The sequence below is a fragment of the Peromyscus leucopus genome, chromosome 8b (genome assembly GCF_004664715.2).
Source record: "Peromyscus leucopus breed LL Stock chromosome 8b, UCI_PerLeu_2.1, whole genome shotgun sequence".
Lineage (NCBI taxonomy): Eukaryota > Metazoa > Chordata > Mammalia > Rodentia > Cricetidae > Peromyscus > Peromyscus leucopus.
Genome location: NC_051086.1, coordinates 68,954,420 through 68,968,561, shown reverse-complemented (window position 1 = coordinate 68,968,561; position 14,142 = coordinate 68,954,420). Strand labels below are relative to the sequence as shown.

At 41.3% G+C, this 14,142-nt stretch overlaps 1 protein-coding gene across 8 annotated transcripts in view; it reads right to left on the bottom strand.

Annotated features, from left to right (window-relative positions):
- Bcas3 (BCAS3 microtubule associated cell migration factor) overlaps positions 1-14,142 on the bottom strand; it is a 502,957-nt gene that overhangs the window by 293,017 nt on the left and 195,798 nt on the right. For 4 of the 8 annotated variants that reach the window (XM_028878299.2, XM_028878296.2, XM_028878294.2 and 1 more), the window contains exons 17-18: positions 9,245-9,289; positions 1,099-1,223 (exon numbers count right to left, since the gene is read on the bottom strand). In XM_028878299.2, coding sequence (XP_028734132.1) covers positions 1,099-1,223; positions 9,245-9,289 — 170 coding nt within the window. The remainder of the gene's footprint in view (positions 1-1,098; positions 1,224-9,244; positions 9,290-14,142) is intronic. The other 4 variants (XM_028878295.2, XM_037201384.1, XM_028878297.2 and 1 more) reach the window with 1 other exon arrangement.

Here is a 14,142-nt window from a genome sequence, read left to right as displayed (position 1 = left end):
TCCCGGTGATCAAAGCAGGTTAAAAACACAGCAGCTGGAGCTGGAGAGATGGCTCAGGGGTGAAGAGCAATTGAACACCCACCCACACGTGGCTCACCAAATTAACTCCAGTTCCAGAGGGTCCAAAGCCCCCTTCCAACTTCCATGGATCCCATCATACACTTGGTGTACATACACACATGAAGGCAAAATATTCATACACTTAAAATTTAAAAAAAAAAAAATTTAAGTAAAAAGCAAAGAAGAACATAGCAATCCCAACAACTCAAAGGAGCAGTGATAACCACAGACCATGACACTTATTTCTCAGTAACAGTCTGGCATTTCTGTTTTATTTTGGGGGGCTTGGAGATTTTGTTGTTTTACTATTACTATTGTTGTTGTTATTTTATAATAATAATTGGCAGGAATCAGAGAGATGGTTCGGCAGTTGAGAGCACCTGCTGCTCTTGCCGAGGGGTGAATTCAGTCCCCAGCACAAAGCCTGCAGCTCACAGCCACCTGTAACTTCAGCTCCAGGGGACTGGCCATCCTCTGCAGGCAAATGCATTCACATGCACACAGGTCCCACACAAAGCACAACATATACCTTAGCTAACAGTATCTAACATTAGTGGGATTGGTTGGTCCCGACGTTACAGAATTTTCTCCTTCCTACTTCAGAGACAATACTATGAAATTAGCTGGTGCAAAACCTGAAAGTAACAGAATGGGTACAAAATAGACAGTCCTGAGATCAAATGTGCAATGTCACGAGAGAGAGAGAGAGAGAGAGAGAGAGAGAGAGAGAGAGAGAGAGAGAGAGAGAGAGAGAGAGAGAGAACACAAATATAATAGCACCATTAGAAAGGCTGATAGACCTCTGTGAGTTCAAGGACAGCCTGGCGAAAATAAAAATATCAGTCAATGGTAAATTCATTACCCATTTGTGTGAGAAAATAGTTTTAATTCTTGGAGAGACTTGATTAGTTAAGGCCAGACATGATAGATAAAAAGAAAGAAGTGGACCTAATTTTATTTTAGTAAGAACTAACAGTCACCCCGTGACCTAGGAGGCAAGCACAGCAGGGTAAAGCCGAGCAGCAGCAAAGCACGTACCTTTTTCCCGTTTCAGACCTGCGTTGTTGGCAAACCACGACCTGGAGGTCCCAAACACTGCTGCCACACAAAACTCGCCACCCATCGATTTGCTCGGGGAAATTTGTGGAGGTGGTTTCACTTTGCTTAAGAAAAAGAACATTACATATTACCACAATGAACCACAGTCTTCCATGTTGGGAAAGCTTTCCCCCAAATTAGGCCCCACCACTAAACATGGGGGTGCTACAGAACAGCCATGCATTCCCCTCAGAGAGCTACTGACCAATGGAAAACTGAAAGGCTTCCAAAGTTACAGGGCCTTGTTAAGAGAGCTGGGTGTGGTGGCACACACCTGTGGTCCCAGCTCCTGAGAACCCGGGGCCGGGGGAATACTTTTCTGTGACAGAGTTCCAAGGTTAGCCTGGGTGACATAGGAAGAGAGTGTCTCCACAAAGTGAAACAAATTGCTTTGGAACTGGGTGCTGGGTTGGGAATTACAGCCGCCCCTTTCAGACGGCTAACGTTCCACTGGAAATTGTTCAGGGGAGTAAAGAAGGGGCACACGCATCTCCACCGCTAACAGTTCGTTCTGACATCAACGAGACTACCCGCACAGTACACAGAGAAGCATGCATGGAAATGGGGATGGTTCAAACGAAGCCGTGGTGGTGCCTCTGCAGAGTCCCACGCTAGAGGGTCTACTGCAATGACCTATTGCAATCAGAGTCAGCCATCCTCCTGCCGTTGTTTCTTTTCCTGCTGATTTGTGAAAATGATTCATCTATTTTGTTCAGTGAAAGGACCAGGACAGAGCTAATACTGACAACTTCCTGACCACAAATCTGTTCTCTCTCTGCCATGACCAAGGATGTATGTACTAACCACTGCTACTTCAAGTGACTCCCACTAAGAACCTGTTTCCCTCGGTTGTGCACAATACATTTACATTTTCATATCCCTACATTCTACTTACAAGCTTGCATCTTCTTTCAATCCTTGAAGTTCTGTTCTCTTTTGAATTATCAAGTTTCTCAACACTAACTAGCAACTATATGACCACCTTCCATAGATTACCTCTCTAATTCATAGCCCAGAATGACACCCTGGCAGGCGTCACAGCCTGGATGGATCCCATGACGGTCGGGCCTGAGGCTCAGCTCTGCAGGGAGTCCTACCACCAATATGAGCACCACCTTCTTGTGTTGCCTCACTTTATCCTAGTACCTCCTACTAGACAGGCTGCAATGGGCAGACTGGTTTCTGGGGTCCAGAAGAAACCCGACTGGAACGCCCTACCACATGCCATTCATTAGCTATGTGACTCTTCCTTAAGTAACTTCCCGCTCAGAGCATGATATAAATGGTAACGCCTACTGTGCAGGGCTGGGGACTATGTTGGTTCTCACAGTGTGCTCTCCAGATAGCAGAGTCACTGAAAACCTCTCAGACCCTGAGCAAACACTAATCAGACGCCATCCCAGATGTCATAAAGCAAAAGTTTGCAAGAATCTGAGCCAATGTAATTTTCAGAGCCACCTCCCTGTCCCCAGCAGATTCTGCAGGGTGTTCAAGGCTGAGGACCTACTATGTTAGAGAAAGCAAGCCAGGCTCCCGGAAGTGGGGACCTCGCAGTTCAGAACACGACACACATTTCCATCTAGAGCTCACAGATTTTGCCTATTTTTCAGATAGTACTTTAGTAATCTCACTTTTCCTCCTGTCCCTGCTACACTTGAGACACTCTCCAGCATCTGATTTCCTGAGATTTCTGTGTTGGCACTTTTTCCTGAGGGAGTGGGGGGACTGGAATAGATGCTGCCCTGGTCCGTCCGGCTGAACTTCCACTTTGAACCACTATAGTACACACACTTCTTTCAACTACGTATTAATACTCGCTGAACACATTGTTCCCACTAAATCACATACATATAGAAAATATCAAAACCAATTGTGGTCAGCTTCCCAGAGAAGAGTAAAATATTGCATCAGTCTTTGAAGAATGGTTTATGTGATGTCATGGATGTGGTCCCACACTTTGTTTTCTGCATAGCTGTTCTGCCATAGAACCCACCAGAAAGGCCACAGCATCATCATTCCTCCCACACTTGAGCGTGTGTGTGTGCCCTCCCAATATCTAGGTCACTTAAAGCCACAAATAATTGTCTATGTGCATCTCCTTGTGTGTTACCTTAGAGTGTGTGCTGCCCTTCAACAGATCTCACTCCATCACTGAGGGACTAACACTTAACTGACAGGCTCCTGTGACTGCCATCTGTGACATGCCCCTTAGGGGTTTCCAGGGCTAGGAGAGGAGAGAGAAACCACTCTGGAATATTTATTTGTATTTGTGTGTGTAAAGGTGTGTGTGCATTTGTGATGGAGAGCAGCAGCCAAAGTCAGGTGTCTTCCTCTACTGCTCTCTACCTTGTTGTCCTTGATGACGTCATTGTCATCATGACTGTCTTTTTGGAGACAGTTCTCTCGCTGAGTCTAGAGCCTACCAACTGACTAGTTGGCCAGCAAGATCCGGGGATCCACCTATTCGCCTCACCTCCCCCTCTCCCCATCTCCCCAGGCTGGAGTTACAGACATTTGATCCCATGCTTTGCTTTTTATATGGGTGCTGGGAACCTGAATTCTGGCCCTCTTGCTTGCACTATCTCCACAGCCTCCACTAAAGAGTTTCTTTGAAAAGTGTTTGCAATGTGGGACAATCAGGAGTCAGGGACAGGACGGTATACAAGTGAGCTTCACAGAGACCAGTTCAAACTGGCAAATTACTGGGTGAGATTTTTGTTGTGGTTGGTGTTACTTAATCATGTAATAACAAGCGGCCATGCCATTTCAAGAGAGAATATATGGTTCCTTTAAAGTATTTAAACAACTCAAAAAATATTACTGGTCCAAAAGACCAGCTTTCTAACAGAATCGTGAAAAGTGGAAAAATTATAGGGCATCAATGCATCCTTTGAGAACATTCTATCCATTTATCATCTTACATTTCAGCAAGCCTGGGACTAGCAGCAGCTAAATTTCATTATACTTCTACAGTCCACTTTGAAAGCCAGCCCTAGCACACTACCGTTTTATACAAACTCAAATGTGTTATGAGAAACGACATTTTAGGGTAAAATCATGTTGAATGTATGAAAAAAAACTATTACTCTATTCTTACATTTCATCAGTTATCCTTTATCCGGTGATAGGATGTCAGTAAATCTCATGAGTTAAGAAGGCAATTTGAATAAAGATATTTTTTATCCATGCTCCTCTCATGCCGCAGTGCCGAACAGGGGAGAAAGAATATTTGGGGGAGCTAGTACATATCAAGTTATTTCCATCAGTCTCCATCTGGCATGACTTTGTCATTTAAGCAAAATAGAAACATAAAGATATGTGCATGACTGTATAAGTCTTGTGGAGAAATAAAAAGAGATAATGTAATAAAAAAGAACGCTACTTAGAAAACATTTTTTATGTGTTCTACTCAAAGTTAGAAACTATAACTCTGGCTCCATTTGCTCCTGATCTTAATTTTAAAAAATTATGTTCAAGAATGCCCTAGTATGACCAAAACAGTCTTCTTCTCACGTGTGTATGCAACAGGCTACACACGAACCTTTCTACAAGGACCCAGAGTATTTCTATCGCAAAATACCCTGCTGTTGACAGGAAAAACAAAGGCAGAGAAAGAGGGTATGCAAGTAACAGAGCAGAAGAGGGCAGCGCTGACAATCATCCGGACGTACGGGCTGCTAACCTGCCCTGCGCAGCGAGGACTGTATGTAATGGTAACCTCTTCCTGCTTGCCCTCAACACCATTCTCCTCAGAAGGAGTCTCAACAAGTTCCAACAGAGAGCACTGGCCAATTTAAGAAGGTCTCCTGAGTGTGTGCAGTGAACTTCTTTTTATTTACTTAGCCTTATACACTTACTATATTGATAATACAATGATTAAAATAGTACTTCCATTTTAATTGTTGCACAGGAGTTTAGCTGGTTTGATGATATGGATTCACCCGTGAGTTTAAAAAAACATACAGGAGAACACGGCATGCACACTGACAGTTTATAGAGACGCACAGCAGAACACAGAAGTCCCTAAGATGCCTTCCTACTGATGCCGACTGCCTCTTTGCTACATCGAGCGAGAGTGTGGATTAACTTTTCAGCAAAACATAAAAGAAAAATGAAATGAACACAACATTTGTCAATGATGGCAAAATAATAGCCATAAAATACCTCATGCAATAAGCCCTTCCTAAGGAATCCAAGAGGAAAACAGAACACGCAAACACAAAGCAAAATAAACACAGTGGTAAATAAAAGCGGGAGTTTAATGCTGTCACTTCCTCTGAGAAAACGTTTAGAAACGGGAACCGCTGTCACTGCCAGCTCACCAATATCCCATCGTTTCCCAAATGCTGGAAAGTCTAACGACCCTCCATCACTATCTAGATCAACGTTGGATTTCTCTTGCCTGCTTTACATTCGAAGGCAAACAGGAGAAAGAAAAAGAAACAGAAACAAAACCCTCCCTCTCGAGACACCTGCTTTAGAAATGAAGGACAATGGTTTCCTCCAGGATAACCATGCCACGCACCAGGGACGGAGGCGGCAGCAGTGGGTGGCACTGAGCAGCGAGGCACCCGGCTGCGGAGAGGGACAGAGCGTGGCAGGGGCTGAGACAGGAGCGCCATTGCTCTCCTTTACCAAGACTTAAGTGGACTGGCAATATTTGCGTTTGAGTGGAAACAAATATTAAGAATTTCAATGGCTACAAAGTGACTGAAAGTTAGATTTCTTTATGAGCTTCACTAGTTTCCATGTAATAAAGATTTTTCAAAAGGATTTAGAAATTTTCTCTCACTCTAATTTTTTCCTAAAACTAGACTGGAGAGGCAACCAGAACTACTTTATTTTAAACGACTAAAAACATTAATAGCCCATCCAAACTTACTTATACTATATTATAAATCATGCTTGAAGGTTTAAAGAGAAGGGAACACAACAGGGGAAGGATCGCATCTGCATACATCACATCATCTTGCAAAGAGAGAAACTGAACTTTTGAAAGTCCTCAGAACAGGCTCACAATTCAGCCCAGCACTCAGAGGACGCTTAGTAAAAACCATAGACTACAATTCCACATATAAATTTTACTTCTTTTTTAAAGGTGACTGTGAGTAATACAGAAGCAGTTTATGAATAAGGGTTATTTTTCCGGGGACATAAGCATGACTGTCTGCTACGCACTTATAAAACTTTTGGAAAGCACTAACTATAGAAACAGAAGGCAAAACTCAGTACCACATGCGCACTCACACAATATTGCTGATGCAGAAATTGAGATTCCATAGTAGGTGTCCAAGAGGCTGAGGCAGGAGGACTTTCAAAACTTGAAGGTCAGCCTGGGCTACGCAATAATTTAAAGGCCAGCATAGGCTACAGTATGGGATGGATTCTGTCTCAACAAATTAACAACAAATGTTTCTATGGTCTCTCAGAACAACAAATATCCTACATACACATGCACCATGGAAAGTTCTGGAAATGCTCAGGTTGACTACTACTACTACTGTCAAAGGTAGCCTGTACCATTTCATTCCCAGCCTGCTGTGATATCAAAGGGGGAAAATGCTGTTTTTAAAATGGACTCATCTGAAACTGCATTAATTTAAAGAGCGAAAGTCCTCTGTGGAAGAATAAAGAATGAGTGCGAACTGGACATACTGAAAGCAAAAAAAAAAACCTTAACTAAGTACAAATGCTGTAACCCAAAACTCATTTTTGAACATTGTAAGAAATTCACATTTTAAAAGAAGCTATAAAGATTTCATGTTCATCCAACATGTACGTATTGGCCTAACTGGAAGTACTATAAACATACTTATTTAGCATGATGTTTTATTTTACAGCGGTAAATAAAAACATTCTCAAGTTGAATGTTAAGTATCATGGAAAAACAGCAAATGCTGCGGAAACAAAGCGGCTCTCATAAACAACAAGGAAGAAGTTGTCAAATCTATATTCATTTTGCTGCCTTAATTTGAGGTTTCATTAAGATCTTAATGGAAAAAACATGCACCCTGGTAATGTAACGCATTTAAAAGGAGGACTTTTCAGTCTAGTGTAAGTGACTAAAAACGAGTTTCTCGTGAGCTAACGATGCATCAAACAAACCACAAAGCAGTCTTCTGGAAGACAGGCAGTGATTTAGAAGTCGACTATATTTCATAGATCCTTTTCTTTAATCTGGCTCTTTTAATCTTGTTTCAACCTCAAATCATTTCTGGTTGACAAGTGCTTTTGCTTAAATGTGAGGAACACATAAGCTGTTGGGGAATGGACTTTTCTGATTTAACATACAACATTTGTTAGTCCTTCTTTAGTTGCATGTCAAAACTTCAATCTTTATTAACATGCTAAAACTCTTTGCTTTGTACTTAGAATGAGGAATTTATCCTCAAATGGAATTTAATTCCACAGTTAGTACACAAAGACATTTAATCATATTTTGGATGTGGCATTTAAAATGCCCTGGTCACCCTAAGCCAGTAAAATCCATGTATCTTACTAGTTTTGAGACAAAATCTGATTTACAAAAAGAAAGATCAACTTTCAGAAGATTTGTCTCTGTATATTGTTAAGACAGTTTGTCGACTCTGCCCATACTGTACTATAAAGGAGGATATTCGATGGAGATTCATTTTCTTTCACCTAGCCCTGTATGATAATGAAAACTTCCATCCCAGGACACAAGAACGCTGAAAATGTTCTGTGAAACAATAGCCAACTCTAAAAGACTGGCTGGTTCTGGACACACAGTCCTATAACATGGACTTAAACCTTCTGTCCTAGGACCTCGGCCTCCTGGGTGCCACAATTCCATGCAAGTAACACAGGCCCAGATAAAACACTGTTCAAAATATAACAGGGCACAACGAACAAGTCTTAGCAGCAGCTATGAGGACAAGAAAGAGGTGAAGAACTTAAATATTCTAATTGAACAAAGTTCATAAATACCTTACATTTCTCAAAATTTCCTTTTGGCTCATGTGTTCTTAAGAACTAAAGATAGCTTGGCATGTTGGCACATGCCTGAAACCATATCACTCAGGGAGCTGAGGCATGTGGACTCTGCAAGCTGGAGACGAGTCTGGTCTATAAAGGAGTTCCACGCTAGCCAGGGCTATGTAATGAGACCCTGTCTTGAGGCAAAGCAATGATCTAATTTTGAGAAGTATCTTTTCAGACAGGGTGTGCACCCCGAGCACTGGAAAAGGCAGCCCTCAGCAGTTACTACTTAGTGAGGGGCTACTCTGTACCACTGTCATTGGGTACTGCAATGCACTTCTACAGTCTAAGCTCATCCAATGAACCCACAAAACAGTCGCTAATGCTCATGTCATGATATATAAGAGGAAAAGGAAACAGAAGCCCTAGGGTATCTGAGGTCACAGTAAACATAGGTATGTAAGCAGCTTTACTCTAGAACCCCAACTTCGTAAGTACTAAACCACTTTATATCAGATCCTTAACACATTCTAACTGATATCTTCAAATGAAAATATGAAAGACACTCTTCTGTGGTTTTCATGCCTTAATCTGTCTAATATGGTTCAATGGAATGTCATGGGAGTTTTTTTTTTTTTTTAATCAGAAATATGCATTCCTTTACCTTTTTTGCAACTCTTTAAATACCTAATCTATTCAAAACAGAGTTCAACACAGTCCTTTTGGGACCAAATAAAATGCACTGTTACTTTGCCCTCGATATATTTGTATTTAAAAACAACCTCCATTCTCTAGTATTAAGCATGGTAACTAAGGAACTTCGTGTTCAAAGCATTCTACTTGGGGCTAGATTTCTTAGATTATTCACCAGCATGGTGAGAGAACTCTTCTGCCTTCTTTAAAAGAAAACAAACAAAAACAAAACAAATTTGGTTTTGTAGAAAAAAAAAAGTGTTTTGAAGGACTCAAGTAAAACCAAAGGAACTGCTTTTTAAAGGTCTAAACATCAACATTCATGTCTACTTGTGCCATAACTTGGTGCATCTATCTGTGATCAGGCCATGCAACTGAAAACAAACTATCAAACAGTTACTTTTTTGAGAGTACAGCAAATGAATTAGGCATGCGGGACTGAACTGGAACTCACCATGGAGCTTTTATGGAAAAACACCCCGCTCCAAAGAGATAAGGCCTTGGTGGAAAAGGGGGGAAAATGTACACAAAATTAGAGGAAAACTCATTCAACATTAATAAATACATGATATATTGTACTGTCATAGAGTATGATAAAATAACTCAAAATAAATAATCAATAGCAATTCTGCCATATACGCTGAGATAGAACCAATAAGTATGTGAGGTATAAAAACAAGCCCGTAATTTTCATAGAACTGTAGATTTGAATTTTTTCTATTTCTCCCCCTTTTCTGGGGCACCCCTGCAGCACATCTAATTTAAAATAAAATTCACAAAGTGCAAATCAAATGGGATAATCAGATGCAGAGGAACCATGACTATGTGTGACAGAAAGTACTCAGTATTAGCTGAAGATGACTGGACTCTGACATTACAATGTTTGTGCTCCCCTCTGCAGCCTCTCAGCCATACAATTTTCAAGCTGCTTGTTTGCAGTAAGCTGAACTGCATGTTGTTCTGTGGGTCACTGGCAAAAATGATGGAATGATTTCTAATTCCGGTCATATTCCAGAAAATTAGTAAAGGAACACAGCCTCCTCATCCGCCAGCAAGTGCAAAGGTGGACTACCCTCAACTGTAACTATGATTGCATGTTTCAAATACCACAGGATATACAAAGTGAGATTCAATGATACACGCACGTATTTCTGCTTACAACTCAGGTCCCAGTTTCTAATGGCATGCTATGCACAAACAAGACTTGGTAATAAAATTATATTTTAAAAATTTTAATGTGGCAGCTGACATTTGGAAGACATAAGAAATTGAAGGGGACACATATTAGTAAGCTGCGGCTATTTCCTTTTTCAAAATTGGAGACTGTAACATTAAGGAGAAAGATAATCCAGCTAATTAACATTAATTTCCAAATGAAGAGAGCGCATTCCAGAACAAATTAAAGGTGAAGCAAAGTGTCCTCACAACAGTGAGCATGATTCTGGGGTTCAGAATGCAATGAGCACAAAGACAGACTGAGTAAGTGCAGGAAAAGACAGACGACAGAGAGGGGGTGGAGGTCGACCTGCACTCTTGCAAACTTTAAAGGGTTAGTTACTGGCAGACACAGAACCAGGAACACCAACAGTGGCCTTCCATCATTTTCCCCTGTGATCCTCAGAACATTAACATTAACTTGCATGAAAACAATGCAGAAAAACAAGATTGAAAGACCAAGTGAATGAATTAGTTTTTGTTTGTAAGACATTTTTCTATTTTCTCAATATTTCATAACCATAATGCTGGGGTTTTGCTACAGTGCAGAGTAAACATATTCTTTAACATCATAGACCAGGCTAAGGAGTCTAAGTTGCTGAACTTCCAAAATTGAGTTTCGCCAATGTAGCCCAACTGTTTATTCCACTATATGACATTGAAGAAAAAAATTCTGGTCACATCTACTTGACTTCAAGATTTACTAGTTATATCAGAACTCTTATGTCACAAGAGTTCATTCTGTACTTTGAAAAACAATTGAACTGCCCAATGTCTCCAGAGCATAGGGACCCTGTGCATCAGTTGGGGACAGGAAAAAAAAAGGGGGGGGAGCCATTTCTAAATGCCAGAAATACATCAGAAATGAAGTGAATTTTGTTTGCAGACAATACTCACCTTTCATTTCAATTATTATAAGCGGAACACCCCAAATATTCCAATATTCTGAATGATTCTGTTAAATGCTGGCATCTGAAATAGCCCCATGGTTGCCCGGCATGTACGCCGCAGGGCCTGTGGACAGACAGCCCTCTAACTGCGCTCACATTCCAACATACAGCCAAATTCTGATTATTGACGCGGGCGAGGAATACATGAATATTCACAGATACTTGGAAGTCTGTATTGAAATTGTCTACTCAGTCCTCGATAACTCAAAAGACTTCTCCATTGGCTTCAAACAACAACAAAAATGGAACAAAATCTAGATTATAAAACCTACAACAATAACTCCACGCCACTGATGTGAGACCCCGACATCCCCCAACTACAGGAAAAGAAAATACCTTCTACTAGGTTTGAAGTTTCCTGATTTATAAAAGAGAAACACACCTCACCCCAACAAATAAAAAGTAAGCCTCAACAAACAAACCAAACCCCTTGATTTCTTTCAGGAAGTCACAGCACGTTACTAATGTCACCGATCATATACTCGCCCCACCATACCATGGTGACACCAACTGAGGAGACCCTTAGTCGGCAGCGACACAGACATCTCTACACACAACAGGGTCGTGACTCACAGTGTGGCCCAGATGCTTTAGTTACAAGATGCTCTACTTCCATCCAGAAATGATCCAATGGCCAACAGCTCCTTAGAAAGGAGGAGGGCTGGAGGCACAGGGTGAGAACCTAGTTTGGAATGTAGACTTGGCATGCATCCAACTCCCTTTTGCCCACTTCTTGCCTGTTCTGGCAGATTGGACCTCTGCCACGTACATGTGAAAGATCTACCGACTCCCAAGTAGTACAGTGACTCACATCACTACTGACTGAGGGCAGTGTCAGCTGCTCTTTTGAAAGCTCCTGCTTAATCTTTCTTCAGTAGCAAAAGAATGAAAATATGAAGTCACAGAGTCCAGGCCCATGATCCAGCTGTCTTCACCTATGGCTGTCCTCACACACCCCAACACTGAAAGCCCACAGCTGTAGTGGAGCCTACCAAAGTGGAGGAAGGTAGGGAGAAGAGAGAGAGTGTGTGTGAGTGTGGATGTTGAGTAAATTAAAGACTGGCTTTTATTAAGTAGTGAACTCAGATTACTAGGGTTGGCGATGAAGAATTCACACATCACTATCAGTTTTAGAAGGCTTAACAAACCTACCACATAAAAGCTGTCTCCCGTTGATCTGAACTCCAATTGAAAAACTACCTAGTCAATGAACTAAAAATTCAGCAATGTTGATGGGCCAGGGGTGGTGCACACTTTTAATCCTAGTACTGGAGAAGCAGAAGCAGATGGATCTCTGTTGAGTACAAGAACAGCATGGTCTATAGAGCAAGTTCCAGAACAGCCAGGGCTACACTGAAAAACCCTGTCTCAGAAAACCAAAAAGTGTCTAACACACACCTCGGCGTGTACCTACACAAAAATAAGAAACCCTCTTAGTTGCAGCAACGTGGTTGAAACTGGAAGACAATAGCTAGGTGAGATAAGCCATGGAAATCAAATTCCAGATATTTATTAGAGAATTATTTAACTCCTTATAAAATAATAGGAGATTATCTGGCCATTAATTCTCAAAGGAATTCTCAGAGAACCTCACAATGATTAGTACTTTTAAACGGGTAGTTAAGTGGTTAGAGCACTTATTATACTTCCTGGGGGCCTGGGTTCAGTTCCCAATTCTCAGAGTGGCTCCCAGCTTCCTAAACCTCCAGTTCCAGGGCATCTGATTTGAACATACTTAAGCCTCTGTAACCGGATTCTACTGGGCAAAGATTACTCTTAGATGTGTTCAATAATCATAGGCTCCGGGGGAGTCCTTGAGTGGGTGGCTTTCTATGCTGCACAGGCGGGTTTGTGATCCTTCTGCCTCAGCCTCATGTGTGCTGGGACTACACAGTGTACCAGCCTGCCCAACCAGAATGTAAAACTCTGCCTCTCCAGAGTTAAAGCAGCAGCCAGAATTTAAAAGACCAATTCCATAAGCATACTCCATCAATCCTATTCTTCAGATGATCAAGTTCTGTGATCAACCAAAATGAGTCCACAGAGATGAGAACAGTAAGAAGAGAAAAAGCTACAGCACATTGTATATACAATACTTAATGAGGTTATAGATTTTCAATTAATTCTCTAGGCTCTGCCGCCACTGTGTGTACCTTCTCTTAAGCAAATGAACTCCCACTTCCTCCCCCATTGATGCAAATTAGTCTTCATGTCATTTCCAACTTTTAATTTGTTCATTAATCGAATTTTAACTGCTCCCTAGCAGACAGGTCTAGGGCACTGGTGGTTTTCAATCTGCTGATCCGTAGGACAAAGTGAAGCTGGAACAGACAGCTGACTAATTTGAGACATATTTGGCATGCCATTTTAAATTACAACCTCAAGATGTAAAAGATTTTCATTAGAAAAACATAGATAATGCTGAAGTTCTTCCATATGCGACAGAAGAGAGGCTAGCATAGCATAAATAATGGCAAACTTCTGTCGCCTGCCATGCCTGCTGACTTTCAATATGGTATATAGTAGACTTCTTTCAAATAAAAAATCCGCAGGTTTACAGCAAAATGCAATAAACTATGGTATGGTTTAAGTACTCTACTTATTTGGCGCAAAAACTAGAAACTCAAACTATGGTAAATACATTACACATGTAGACAAAAGTGCACACACTCAAATGAAAATGCACTCTTGATTATGTTATATCTGGAACCAAACCCTCAGAGCTCTGCTATACAAACTAATGGTTACGAGAGACAGAGACAGAAGGCAGCAAATGGCCGTGTGTTAGGGTAAATATGGGGGGGGGGGGTGCGGGGGCGGGTCCTTTCCCTTCTTAATTCTCTGAACCTACCCTGTAAAGCTGGAGGCTCAGATGAAAGTCTAAATAAGCCAAGATGAACAGGGTTGAATGGAATTAAAATAAGAAATGGACTTTTATGTTACTATATGAAAATGTCATTTACTCTGAAATAAGAACTGATGACGAACTTGTTTTAAAAGTATCAGCTGCAGACATTCAAATAAATGCTATTAAGTGCTCCAATGTCTGTGAGAAACACACACCTGTTTACTAAGTGTGGCTCAGAAGGGCTCAATAATGTGTCAGGCTGCAAAGAGGCAGTGAGATCAAAGAGCTGTTGGGAACGCAAACATCCACATGTGAATTCTTCTCCTCTGAGCAATCTTA